This window comes from Typopeltis vanoorti, chromosome 20 (genome assembly GCF_054136105.1).
Source record: "Typopeltis vanoorti isolate ZY-2024b chromosome 20, IOZ_Tvanoo_1.0, whole genome shotgun sequence".
Taxonomy (NCBI): Eukaryota; Metazoa; Arthropoda; class Arachnida; order Uropygi; family Thelyphonidae; genus Typopeltis; species Typopeltis vanoorti.
The window spans coordinates 104,501,359-104,516,903 of NC_143568.1; the positions used below are offsets into that span (position 1 = coordinate 104,501,359).

General features: G+C 36.4%; 1 protein-coding gene across 1 annotated transcript in view; it reads left to right on the top strand.

The window, feature by feature from the left end:
* LOC150095742 (CUE domain-containing protein 1-like) overlaps positions 1-15,545 on the top strand; it is a 101,235-nt gene that overhangs the window by 49,936 nt on the left and 35,754 nt on the right. Inside the window, exon 4 of the mRNA XM_090410763.1 lies at positions 13,491-13,637. Within this exon, the coding sequence (XP_090266889.1) occupies positions 13,491-13,637 (147 nt within the window). The remainder of the gene's footprint in view (positions 1-13,490; positions 13,638-15,545) is intronic.

A 15,545-nucleotide genomic window follows, 5' to 3' on the forward strand; every position in this document is an offset into this window, starting at 1 on the left:
TACTGTACTTGAAATTGAAATACGATACTTGAAATATTGAAAAACTGTACTTTGGATCTTTAAAACAATGATGCTGATGCCTGTATGTCAACTTACTGCTGATACAGCACCATGTCAATGTATTTCAATTATTCAGCTTTTCAATTATCATCATCATCATCAAATTCCTGCCATGTACCCTCAAGGGGTGTACAGGATATGGCAGTACTACTTGAAAAAATTACATCATTACTAACTGCCTATCTACAAATTTCCTCCAAATCAGTCTGTTACTTGTCAAGACTCCAACATTATCAGATCTTATATTTCTATCCTTTAAGGCACTCTGTACCGTATCAATCCACCTATATCTTGGTCTTCCTCTGGGTCGTTTTCCTGCCAAGCTGGCAGAGAACACTTGTTTTGCTAATCTTTCCTCTCCCATTCTATTTAATTGACCATACCACCTGAGATTAGCTCTGCTAATGCATTCCTGGATGCTGACAATGTCAAGTTCTTTCCTAATATCCTCATTTTTAATATCATATTGCCATTGATGCCATCAATGGCAATATGATATTCACGCCTCTAATCTTTCTCAGGACTCTCATATCTGTGGTCTCTAGTCTTTGGTCAAGTGTTTTACTTCTGACCCAGCTCTCAGATCCATAAGTTAAAACTAGTTTGAACACTGTCTTGTATACAGCTAATTTAGTGTTCTGACTAATTTCTCTCTTAATCCATACGAATCTATTCAATTGACTTCCCAACATACCAGCTTTGCTGATTCTGTTGTCTATTTCTATATTTAATTTACTATCTTCAGTAAAAATCGTGCCTAAGTAGCTGAAATGTTTTACTTGTTCCACAGGTTCTCCATTCACAACACAGTTGACATTTTCAATGATTCTGCCTATTTTCATCGTCTTTGTCTTTTTATTGCTGACCTTCATACCATATCTATTACAACAGCTATTCAATTTAGTTAGAGAATCTTGCAGACTTGTAGCGGATTTATTTAGAAGTATAACATCATCCGCATAAAGCAAACAGCTGACATTAACATCTCCAATTTTGATATCAGGTTTAATACCACTTTCCTTCATAATGTGATCCATATAGATAATGAATAACAGAGGGGATAATGTACATCCTTGTCTCACACCAGATTTGACATTAAACCATCTTCCTGTACTTCCTTCAATTCTAACTGCTGACTTACAACTCAAATAAAGACTAAGTATTGCTTGATATAATGCCCCATTGACACCATATAGCTGTAGCGTATTGAATAGCTTCTCTCTTGGTACCTTGTCATATGCCTTTTCCAAATCGACAAAACTTAAATACAGATCTTTGTTATATTCCCATGCTTTCTCGACTATTTGTCGTAAAGTGAAGATCTGATCCTGACAGCTTCTATTTGGCCTGAATCCAGCTTGTTCTTCACCAAGCTTTTCTTCCACAATTCTTCTCAACCGTTTCTCAAGTATACTTGCATAGATCTTGCCAGGAACACTCAGTAGGGAAATACCTCTGTAATTCTTACATTCAGTTTTATTTCCCTTTTTATATATGGGTACTATGAGAGCTCTACTCCAATCATCGGGAATTCGTCCCTCTGTCCAGGCTTTCTGAATTATGCAGTGCAGCCGCTGTAAGACTTTCATACCACCATACTTCAGCATTTTTGGTCGAATATCATCTACTCCTGCTGCCTTTCCACATTTCAAGCCTTTGATGGCTTTTTCTACTTCAAGTATGGATATGTATTCCTGACTGCATGCCTGGTCAGTATTTTTTATCACTGTGCTGTCATCACTGTTTGTTTCATTTAGCAGTTTTTCAAAGTATTTACTCCATACTTCAAGGATATCTTTTTCTCCCATTTTCATGTCGCCTTTATCATCTCTCACTCCTTTTATAGCACTTTTTCCTCCATTCCTAAGCTTCTTCAACAACCTCCAGAATATTTTCCCACATTCTTGATATTTATTTTCTATATTCTTGCCAAAGTCCTCCCATGACTTTTGTTTAGCTAGTTTTACACACTGTTTAGCTTTCTTACATTTGTCTCTGTATTCTGTAAGAGTAAAAGCTGACTTATTTGCCAGGAACTTTTGATATGCTTTCTTCTTTTCCTTCACTGCCTCTTTAACTTCCTGTGTCCACCAGGGAGTTCTGATTTTTTTATCCTTGCACACAACCTCACCACATGCCTCTCTGGCAGAATCAATCAATGTTTTCTTCAGAGTTTGCCACTGAATCTCCAAGGTTTTATTCCTGTTCTCAAACTCTTTCATTTTCTTTTCAATAATCTTTCTGTATTTTAGTCTACAGTTCACATCTGAGAGCTGCTCAACTTTTATTCACTTTAAAACTTTCTTACATGTTATTCTTTTCAATATGAAATTCAATTTTATCTTGCTCAAGACTAAATAGTGATCACTTCCAATTTCAAATCCTCTGTACACTCTGGTGTCCTGCACCAGGGAGAAAACATCACTATCAACAATAACATAGTCAATGAGACTTTTCTTATTCCTAGCCTCTTCTCTCCATGTGAATTTGTGCACATTTTTATGTTGGAACATGGTGTTAGTAATAACCAGTCCATGTCCTGAGCAGAAATCCAACAGATATTTGCCATTATTATTAGCTTTGCTCTTTTCTCCAAATTTTCCCAAAATATTTTTGTATGTCTCATAATCATTTCCTACTCTGCTATTTAGATCCCCAACAAGGACTAACTTTTCCTTTTTCATTGTGTCAGTTGCTTTTTCTAAAGCGTCAAAAAATTTCTCCACTTCTACCTTAGTAGAACCTTCTGTGGGACCATAGGCACAAATAAGTCTCATTGTCCAGTTTCCCATTCTCATATTTGCCCACATGACTCTACTTGAGACTGACTGCCATTCAAGAAGATTAGCCTCGTATTTTGTGTTGAATACTATGGCTACTCCTTCTTTTCCTTGATTGTCATTGCCAGAATATAATATTTTGTATTTATTGCTCAGAAAGATCTCACCAGTTTTTGTCTTTTTTTGTTTCAGTCACCCCTATTATGTCGATCTGGTACTTATCTAATTCCTCGGCTAGCTCCATTTCTTTGCCATTCAGGCTTCTTACGTTGATAGTACCGATCTTTAACTCTGGTGATGTTGAGTTGGGGTTTGTTTTCAGATTTGTTCCAGTAGCTGACTTTTCGCTGTTCGCCCTGGTTCCCTGGCGAAAACAACGGGGTCTTGTTTAACCGGGCGACGCCCCAGCCGGCATGAAATTTTGTCATGTTGTACCATCATTTTTTATTTTGGTTTAACCAATAAGAATACAATTTGGTCGGCTAAATCCCAAATTGCCAGCCCATCCTCGTTCGTTAAGTATCAAAGTAGATACCCAACATGGTGCACCACATGAAGGTGAGGATTGGACATTAGGTCAGAAGTCCTGGTCGGTTCTCCGCATTCCTTTAAAGGCTATGTGGAGGTCTCCTCTCAGTTATACAGCTATTAGAATGGCAAATTGCCTTCTCCCATGTGGTTGAATAAACAGTAGATTACTGTAGTAGTTTTAGGGATTGCAATGGGTACCACCCAATATTAAGCATACTGGATCTAAATTTTCATTTCTGAACAGAATTATTCTAAACAAAGAACTGAGTATATTGAGGTACACCATTTCTGATATGCTATATTTTAAATATATTACAGAATTCCAAGAAAAAAAATCATGGTTTAACGAACTGAAAGGATACCCTAGCAATTATGTAGTTTAAAATGCTATTTACTGCAACGTTTTAAGACAGATTTAAAGTGAGATGTATGAAAATAAATTATGATTTCCAAATTCAAATTTTTGTGTCTGCAAGAGAACCATTTATGTTCTACCTATATTCACGTGCACACGTTTCATTTTTCATACATGAAATCAATGGTTAATTTTTGAATCAGTCATACTATTCACTTTAAAACCTATCACACTCTTTGATCTCACCAATATTTTAAGTGTCATGTTTTTGTATACAAGTGTATAAAAAATTTTGCTTTTCTTAATTTCTTTAGTAAATATAAAAGAAATGAAAAATCTTTTGTTGACAGGTTATTTATGAATAATAAAGCAATATGGCTACTGAATAGAAAAGCCATCTGGTAATATTTTAAAAATATCTTGAATAAGTTGTGGCCTAAGATTGTGGGCATTTTAGTGAAACCTGGTTATCAGAATCAAATATGGCAACTGGGATTGACTGAGATTTAGATCAGATGACTTAAGTCCAGTTATGGTAGAAATGCAAGAAAACAACTTTGGTAATAATGTCCCTTGAGTCTGACACCATCTGCTGCGAAGTGGAGGCTAACAGAATAAAATATATATGGTGGGGTGCTACTACAGACCTGGCAACTCAGTTGCAAGGGAAGATGGAATGCATCAACCATTTAGCCTTATGGGTACTAAATGAGTGATCATTATGGGTGACTTTATTATCCAAGCATTGATTGGGTAGAAGAGAAATCTCACGATAAGAATGAAGAGGAATTTATTGAATTGTTGCAAGACAACTTTCTCAAGCAGTATGGGAAAGAAGGAACTCAAGGTCAAAGAGTGTTGGACTTGTTCAAGCATCAGAAGGTGTCTCTGGTAAGAATGACTAATTTATCATTCACTGGTGACAGCAATGATGCATGCTTTCTTGGGAAGTATCTAATTATATTAACATTCCCATTAGAACATGTTGCATGCTGAACTACACAACTGGAAATTATGATCAACTTAGGAGAATTCTACATTTGGTCCCATGGTATTAGTTACTGAATGGTAAAAATGTCATGGGAATCTTTGAAAAAGTGCTTAAATGAGACAGTATCTGAATGTATCTAGTGTTTGAAGAATCAATAGATTGGGAGTGAAATGGATGTACAATCTTATTAAGCAAAAGATCTAAAAATAGATGATAATGTGGAAAGAATATCATAAGAATAAGAGTGAGAGGAGTTATGAAATATATAAAGCACAGGCCAGAAGAGTAAACAAGTGTTGTGTGGAAAGCTAAATTGGAGTATGAAAAGAAATTGGCTATGTAGGCTAAAAGGCAAACCAAATGAATTTATCATTATGCTGCAAGCAGAAGAAAGAATGAATGTGGAGGAATAACTTTATTGAATGCACATGGTACTCTAATGTCAGCAGCTAATAAGATTGTTCAATTAATGAGTGCTCACTTTGCTAAGATATATCAACCAGGTGTAGGTAACATGGTGCACAGTGCTACTGCTACGTTGGATGAAAAGTTAGAAGTGCATGAAAATGACGAAGAGCTGTTGGATAAGAATAACCTGGATAAGAATTTGTCAAAAGAACAAATGAAGTATCAGCACATTTGCTAAAGGAATGTTCAACCAAATTGCCTATGCCTTGCACATGTTTGTATAACTTGAGTCTCAGCTCAGGAATGATACCATAGGAATGAAAGGAATGTATGATAGTTCCATTGTACAAGGATGGTGAAAAAAAACTGTGTCTAACTACTGACCTATCAGCATCTCTGGTGTGCTAGTGAAGATTTTAGAGGAGTAGGTAAGAACTCACGTACAGAAATGGGTAGACAAACAAGTTATGCTCTGCAGGGAGCAGCATGGATTTACTAAAGGAAGCTCGTGTTTTATAACAGTTATGGCTGAGTTGGATACACTATAATAATGTTGGATTTTGCTAATGCATTTGATAGGATACCACACAAAAGGCTGTTGCATAAACTGGAGAATTTGGGATTGGAATATAAACTCTTCACTTGGATCAGTGGATGGTTGACAGATATCAAAAAGTGGTATACGGTGGTGTGGATTTGCCAGATTTAAAATGACCTGTGGGGTATTCCAGGGATCAGTCATTGGACTAGTGCTGTTCAATCTGTGCATTAATGACATCAGGAAGGATCTAAAGTGAGATGTTCAGATTGTTTGCTGAACATGCAAGGATAGGTATGGCAATAAGGGATGCTACTGATATCCAGCACTTATAGAATGATTTGAATTGGTTGCAAATTTGGGCAAATGATAATGGCTATCAGTTTGATGTCAGCAAATGTAAAGTTATGCACTTGGATATGATGAGATTTCAACAACATATAATATTGGCAGAGTTATGCTAAGAGAAACTGAGGCTAGGGATCTTGGTAGTAGCATGGGTGCTGCAGGTGCTAAAGGTGGATAGCAATTTGAAGTTCGAATATCACAAAAAACTGCAAATACAACTTGGAGGATTTGGTTACACTACCTTGATTTTTCATTTGTTTATACTACCCAGACCGGTTTGCAGAAGTCATATGAAAATATGACTTCCACATTACTTCACCCTTGGAATCAATTCTGGGTCTGGCTACCACTGATGAGGCCTCAGTAAAGGTTGAAACCAGTCTAAGTGACCTTTCCCATAATACATAGTATTATACATGTTCATAGGGATATGTGCATTGCATTATGGGATACTAAGGCAATTGAATTGAAGTTATTAACTCTATATACAAGTAGCCTAGTCATGAAGTGATTTCATGTGTAAACCTTTTTTTTGCTTACACTTGGATATAGGATGAAACCAATGAATATAATTTCTTGGCATCTTTAATTTAAACTCAGAGGATAATTGCAATACTGAAACGAACCTTGACATGTCAAGGTTTCTTATTATAAGGATAAGAAGTAAGCCATTTTGCCTCTTTAGAAGACCTACATAAGACTGCACTTGGACTACTGTGCACAGATTTAGTATCCTGGATTCAGTCTGGATAAAGAAGCTGTGGAAAGAGTTCAAAGGAGAATTATGAAGATTATATCAGAATTATGGAGTGTAGATTATGAGATCAGATTGAGAGGATGTAGACTACAGACTCTGCTTAACAGGAGAAAGAGGGGGTGATATTATAGAGGTCCATAAACTTCTGAATGAATGTTACAGGATGTTGTCTGATGAGATTTTTTGTTATATGAAAGGTAGGAAGAGAACAGGGGGCATTCATTCACAGTTAAGAAAGGGGTTAGAGTGAGATTTTTCTCTCACAGTGAGTGAGTGGAACAGTTTGCCTTTAAGTTGTGAGTGTGAATGAGTTTAAGAGAAGGTATGACAGCTGGTTGGTTATGTACAGCTTCTCTCAATGAGTCCTTGACTCCCTGAAGGTATCAAACAATAATAATAATTCATTTAATATTTCTTCTCTCTTGTATCACATGCTTTTTTTTTTTCCATTTAAAACAAAGTTGAATATATTCACAGATGATTATAAGATGTCAAATGGAATATATTTGCATACTGCAGTATGAGAGTAATATCCCCCATAAATTTAAATAAAAAAATTTATTTAAATAAAGTTTCAAAAATTTCAATAAAATCTGTTGAGTCAAGTGGTGGATGAATGAATCGAATACTTGTATTCAATTCTCTCACCACTAGTTGATTCACTACTGATGAAATCATCTGTAGTGAGGTGAGGTACAGTGTACAAGCGGGCGTATCCGTCATAGATCGATGGTGTTTTGCAATGCAATCATTTTGTGTTTAAATTTTTAATACTGTTCATATAAAATAAAGTGGCATTACAGGAGGCAAGGTTGAGATGGTTTGGTCATGTGATGAGGAGGGAGGACGAATATGTGGGAAGAAGGGTCATGCAGATGGATGTGCAAGGAAGGCGGAAGCGTGTGCGGCCAAAGAAGAGATGGAGGGAGCTGGTAGAAGTGGACTTAGGATGAAGAACTTGGATATGGTGACAGTCCAAGACAGGAAGCTGTGGAGGAGACTCATTATCAACAGTGACCCCACTTAAGTGGGAGAAGCTGCAGAAGAAGAAGAAAATATCAGAAGAACTTCAAGGTCAAGAACACCTAATATAGCCAGCCAGGGGGCACCATCAGGACTTTAGGAAAACGGTAGCATCTTTTGTTTCTCATTTGCTGTTATGTAGTACTTGCGTGCACGTGTCTTTATCTTAAGTTCCCGTGAAGTTGCCGAAATATCAGAAAGTATATACAGTAATACCCGATTTATGCGAATCTGGAGTTATGCGGTTTCTTATATGTACTTATTCTCGTCACGCCTCACCACTAGTCGTATCTTTCCGTGCCGGCCGCATTTGCCAGTGTCGCACATGCTGTGAACAAGCATGTGCATCACATAAAAAATAATAATGTCGTCCAAAAGAAGCAAGTCCGATTCTTCTACAGCTAGCAAGAAAAGAAAAACATTGACTTTGGAAACAAAACTCAACATTATTAAGGATTTTGAAGGCAGAATGAAAATTTGTGAGCTATCAAAGAAGTTTGATCTACAGGAATCCACAGTAAGAACAATCATGAAAGATAAAGAAAGAATTCAAGCATAATTTGTAAACGTCATGGGATTATTGGTGAGATGGAAATGATGCTTAAATTATGGTGTGATAATCAAGTGGGAGTAAAAAATTGCCCAGTTGATCAAACGACGATATGTAGCCAAGCCAAGCTGATTTTTGAGAGGCTAAAAGTAGAAGCTGGAGAAGCGGCCAAAGAAGAAAATTTCGTGGTCAGTAATGGTTTGTTCAACCGATTTAAAAATCACTGCAACTGGCACGGCATTGCGGAGAGTGGAAAGGTGGCAAGCGATGATAAAGAGGCTTCGTCTGCTTTTCCTGAGACACTTAAGGCTATCATCAAGGAAAGTAGCGATAGCAGTCAAACTATATTTAATGTAGACGAGACCGACTTGTTCTGGAAAAAGATGCCTGAGAGAACTTTCATCGCATGTGAAGAAAAAACGTTTCCTGGCTTTAAGGCTTCCAAAGACTGGTTGACAGTAATGCTTGGTGGAAATGTAGCTGGTGATTGCAAGTTAAAACCTCTCTTAATTTATCACTCCGAAAATCCAAGAGCTCTGAAAAAAAAAATCTAAAGCTGGCTTGCCAGTGATTTGGAAGTCAAATTCTAAAGCTTGGGTGACAGCTTCTATTTTTGAAGACTGGTTCGGTCACCACTTCATACCTGAAGTTGAATGTTATTGCCAGTTTAAAAAAATTCCGTTTAAAGTTATGCTCATTATTAATAATGCACCTGGTCACCCTCCTGCAACTTTAATTGATTTGATCCACGTGTAAAAGTTGTTTTCTTGCCTCCAAATACAACCAGCTTACTTCAACCGATGGACCAAGGAATTATCAAAACATTCAAAGCGTACTACACACAACATTCATTTGCAAATGTGAATGAAGCTATGAGGCAAAATGAGCAACTGTCTGTTAAAGAGTTTTGGAAACAGTGTAATGTTTTAGATGCTGTAAGGATTATCGGAGATTCTTGGGGTGAAATTTCCCAAAAAACCTTGAATGGTGTCTGGAAAAAACTTTGTCCATCCTTTTTTAAATGCAAAATGGAAATGTTGCCAGAAACTGATCAAGTTGCTAAGGCAATAGAAGAAGTTGTCAACCTTGCCAGGCAATTAGATTTAGAAGTCGACAGTGAAGATGTCAGCGAGCTGTTATACTCACATAACAAGGAGCTTACAACCGATGAGCTCATAGAGATGCATAAGCAAAGCGCTACTGAAGAGACCGAAACCTCAGATCCAGTTTTACCAGAAAAGCACGTGACAGTTGCAAACTTAACAGAAGGTCTCAGCTTAATTAAGGAAGGTTTACAGATTTTGGAGGACATAAATTCTAATGAGGAACGAATTGTAGCCACAAGGCAAGGAATAAAAAATCACTGGCTTGCTATGAAGAAATTTTGCGTGACAAGAAAGAGACATTATGCCGTCAGACGAATCTATTAGCTTTTATGAAACCATCGACATCGAAATAACTTTCTTTTTTTTTATGTACGAAAAACTACAATTATGATTACTGTATATTTCTTAAAAAAATATAGGTGTTTTTGTAAACCTTTGGTCCCAATTGTATGTTTGTATATATAAATCACATGCAAAATTATACCCCGAGTTACGCAATTTTGACTTGCATGCTTTTCGTTGGTCCCACCTACTGCGTAACTTCAGGGTATCACTGTATTAGAGTTGATTTAATTTACATTTCTAGTGTACGCTGTCAATTCCTTAAGTATTTAGTTATCATGAGCACTAAGTGGTTTATAGCCAGTACAACATGATCTACTGGATAGTGATAAATTTGAGGAGAAAGTTGTAGGTCAGTTAACATAGAAAATGATATGATACCTGGCACAAAGGATTGTCAGAAGCCATACATAAAGCTCAGAAAAACGACAACATATAAATGGACAAATTGACACAATAATGGGAGACATAGAAATAAAAAAAAAAAAAGTCTGTACCATTAAAATCCAAAATAACCTGAAAATGTTTTACATTTGGTAAACTTTACAGGGGAAATACCTCCCCATTGGAAAGAAGGTTTACAATAAAATGATTCTTAATCATATAGAACCTTATATTTTCCCACTATGTCAGCGAGCTGTTATACTCACATAACAAGGAGCTTACAACCGATGAGCTCATAGAGATGCATAAGCAAAGCGCTACTGAAGAGACCGAAACCTCAGATCCAGTTTTACCAGAAAAGCACGTGACAGTTGCAAACTTAACAGAAGGTCTCAGCTTAATTAAGGAAGGTTTACAGATTTTGGAGGACATAAATTCTAATGAGGAACGAATTGTAGCCACAAGGCAAGGAATAAAAAAATCACTGGCTTGCTATGAAGAAATTTTGCGTGACAAGAAAGAGACATTATGCCGTCAGACGAATCTATTAGCTTTTATGAAACCATCGACATCGAAATAACTTTCTTTTTTTTTATGTACGAAAAACTACAATTATGATTACTGTATATTTCTTAAAAAAATATAGGTGTTTTTGTAAACCTTTGGTCCCAATTGTATGTTTGTATATATAAATCACATGCAAAATTATACCCCGAGTTACGCAATTTTGACTTGCATGCTTTTCGTTGGTCCCACCTACTGCGTAACTTCAGGGTATCACTGTATTAGAGTTGATTTAATTTACATTTCTAGTGTACGCTGTCAATTCCTTAAGTATTTAGTTATCATGAGCACTAAGTGGTTTATAGCCAGTACAACATGATCTACTGGATAGTGATAAATTTGAGGAGAAAGTTGTAGGTCAGTTAACATAGAAAATGATATGATACCTGGCACAAAGGATTGTCAGAAGCCATACATAAAGCTCAGAAAAACGACAACATATAAATGGACAAATTGACACAATAATGGGAGACATAGAAATAAAAAAAAAAAAGTCTGTACCATTAAAATCCAAAATAACCTGAAAATGTTTTACATTTGGTAAACTTTACAGGGGAAATACCTCCCCATTGGAAAGAAGGTTTACAATAAAATGATTCTTAATCATATAGAACCTTATATTTTCCCACTATTAAGGAAAAATCAAGCAGGATTCCTAAAGAACAGAAGCACATTAGAACATATTCACAGTGTAAGAAGATTATTGAAAGGTTCTAAAGGCAAGAATATTCCTCTTATCCTCAGTTTCATAAACTTCACAAAGGCATTGATTCCATTAGAATTAACATGTTTAGCATTCTTTATCATTATTCTTTATCATTTAGCATTCTTTATCATCATATTCCCAACAAAATCATTGAAGCTATTGCAACACCTTATCAAGATTTTCATGTCCATGTTCTTGTCAATGGGGAATTGACAGAAAAATTTCCTATGACAACAGGAGTTCTACAAGAAGACACCTTGGCTCCCTTCCTCTTTATAATAACTCTAGACTACACTTTCAGGATGGTTGAAGATGAATTGGGTGCAACGTTTAGCAACCAATGATAAACAACTCTGTCTCAGTGACCTCAGCTATGCAGATGATATAGTATTAATAGATTCATCTTTATCCAAGACGTAACAACACTTTGATAAACTATGCCAAGCTGCATAGTTTATCAAAGTGCAAGTTCTGTAATGATGGAACCTTGTACAAATTTAGTACAAGGTTCCATCATTACAGAACACAAGCCTTTAGAAAATGTAGAAGACTTCCAATACTAAGGCTCAGAATTTAAATAATACTGTAAATGACATAATATTCAGAAAATATCAAACTCTCAATCAACACAGGCATCTAAGAAATATATGGAAATTGCCCCTCATTACCTTGGAAACAAAAATTAGGCTTTACAAAGCAACCTCTCAGGCTATTTTCTTATATGGTGGAGAAACATGGAATGTTTCCACTCAAAAAGCAATAAAGGTTTTATTAAAGCATTAATAGCTTTAATACAACCTGCTTAAGACTGTTACTCTTGGAAGGATCATATTCGTAATTCCACTATTTTAGAAGAGGCAAACCAAAAACCCTTGATTGAAACCCAACACAAATGTCAACTTAATTGGCTTGGACACCAACTGAGACATCCTCCTTCTCCATACTTTAATATCTTAGTTTTATATGTCCCCTCAAATGGACACTGAGAGGAATACCAACTAAACAATTCTGACAGTATATTAACCACCTTATCAACACAGATACCCTCTCTCTCTCTACAAGAAATAACTGGCGATGAGAAAATGAGAAAAAACAGTGATGCCTGGAAAGCTACATATAATAATTAACTTTTTCTTATTCCTATTTATTTAGTTCATTTCCCTATTTCTTCTTCCTCCTTTACATATTAGGCCTAGTGGCCTGTTACGAACGTATTAGCCCTTGTGGCCCATTATGATTCGAAACCGGTTTTAGAGGCAAAACTCTTTTCAGAAAATATCATTTCTGAAATAGTACTGTTTCATCAACATTGAATGCCAAATTTGGAAGTATCCACCTTGTTCAATTATTGTTTTTAATTTGCCAGGAAAATCCACTGCTTCCTACACATTACCACTAGTATCCCCCTCAGTGATCTTGCCACATCAAGTTAATCATTTGATATTGACAAAATATCACTACAAAGAATTTCGACCAGTTACATTATAGCTGTGTGGGTAATGTGAAGTACATCTATATTTAAGTAGCACTTTATCTCTTTTCTTAAATAATGTCAGCAGAATAGTAAAAAAAATGAAATAATTTAAAGGATTTGAAATTTCATTAATAAATTAAATGTTTTTAGAAAATGTATTAAATACAAATTAATTTGCACAGTATATTTTGTGAAGAAATTAAAGTTATATATTAGCATTAGTGATATGAGTTTTGAATCTTTTTTTTTTATATGTGAAATTATCATTACATTTTTTCACTTTAATATTTAGCATTTTTGAATTACTACAACAGTTAGCATTCAAATCTAGGTTCTGTAATATTACCTGTGTTATTATAATAGTACCTGTATAGCTTCAAAGTGATGTGTGATATAAGGATATTTTTTGCAAAGAAATAATGCAAATTAGTATTTCTGTCTACATTGCCAAGTTTATCTGACTGTTATATTTGTTTACTGTGAGATAAAGGTTAATTTTGATCACAATGTTTGATAGACTGTAAAATTATGATTATTCATATGCTGTTTCAAAAGCATAATAACTTCTTATAGCATCTTCAGATGTTTCATCTCAGGAAGAGGATGAAGAAGAAACTGAACCCCAGGAAGAGTTAGATGTGTTTCCTTATACACAGAAAGTTTCGTCTTCAGAAGATACAGATGCAGCTTTCAGGGAAAAGTTGCGCAACATGGGAAAATGTAAGCATCGTTCAACTATCCTATAATCTGTGTGTGCCTGTGATATATTTCAGTATATTATTTTAAAAAAATTTGATTTAAAGGATATTTGTCAGCCTGGTTGGCGAAGTGGTTAGCATATCCACTTTCCAACCAGCTGAGTTGTGGGAGACTACTGCCCTGCTTATTGAAAGTCTCTGAAGTAAAAGTATTTTGCAAAGTTCCATGTTTGGTCTTTAGAGCAGCATTATATAAAGAAAAAAAGAAAGAAATATATTCACACACACACACACACACCACTTGAAAAGAAGTCAACAAACACTCTCATTAACATGGTGCATCGTGCCATGTAATGAGTCACGTGTTTGTAGCCAGTATAAATTGGAGGAATATGATTGAATATAAGTTGCACTTCCAAGTCAGTGCAACTGTGTCCGGGTGAAATGGCTGCGAGAAGGGAACCGACAGAGTGTGAAACAGGCTTTACGATAGGATGCCATGTTGCAGGCCTATCTGTTCAGCAAATTGTCGACATGCCATCCCAGGTTAACAATCAGTGATACCATATTGAGGAAACACAGGTAGTGAACTGCAAGTGTTCCCTGCAGTGGATGACCCACCACACTCACTGAACATGACTGTGGGGTGCTATGAAGGATAATGTGCAAAAACCACCATTCATCAGCCGACATGGTGAATGCGTACTTCAAGGAATCAACTGGAACACGAACCTGCACAAAACATTCAGAATTGAAGCTCACAACATGAGTTTCCATGGCATGACTGCAATATGCAAGCCCCACATTATCCAAACCAACATGCAGTGTCATCTTCAGTGGTGCTAAGAGTATGTACAGTGGATTGCAGAAGCTTGGAAAGCTTTGTTATGGAGCAACGAATCATGCTACATCCTCTACCAAGCAGATGGACAGTTGTGAGTATAACAGATGCATGGTGAACATCTCTTAACAGAGTGCATAATCCCAACTATGAAATTCAGAAGTGGTGGCATGATGGTATGTTCCTGTTTTTCATGGTTTGGCCTCAGACCTCTGTGATGCCATGAACATTAAACTCTGAGAGGTATCTGAATATTTTGGACAATGCAATTATTCCTACTTTGTGGCATTTCTATGGAACTGACCATTGTCTCTTTCAGCAAGACATTGTACCATGTCATAAGGCTGCTACTCTAATAACTGCATAGTTAGTGGACATGAATATCATCACACTTGACTGGCATCCACAGAGTCCTGATCTCAGTCCTATTGAACATCTGTGGGATGAACTGGAGCATCGAGTGAGATCAAGGGATGTCCACCCCACAACAGTCCAGGACCTCATGACATGCCTACAGCAAGAACAGTTCAAAATTCCCACTGATTGTTATCATACACTTGTAAGTCTGCCCCGTAGCATTGTTGCATTGAAATACGACCTCCTTTCACATTGCAGTGAAAGGAGGTGCTACATCTTATTAAGGTGGGTACCATTCTGATTTGTTTACTTCTTTCCAAGCTGTGTATATAAACTTCTGATAGGATAATTATTTATGAATGGCTGTTTTATTAGGTCCTCATGTAAGTTGCATTCCTACTCCCCCTCTATCAGGGTTTTTTTCATGGAGGTGGCAGGATTTTTACTCCTGGAAACTTGGGTTTTCACCCAACAAAACAGACAAACTGGTCATAAGAACACATACAATTAACATGCACAATACACTGGCCTTGTAGCCTGAATAACTTCGGCTGTAAACCCAAATAACCCAAGTTAAAAATGCCCTCCCTTATTTATCCATTAAAACAGCCTCGACTTATTAAAGATCTCTCTCTCTCTCTTCCAGAAGATTCCAGTAACCAAGGATGAAGCCAGTAAAGTGTGTGTGTGTATAGTAAAGTTACCTGCTACTACAGGAACTATTCCCAGATT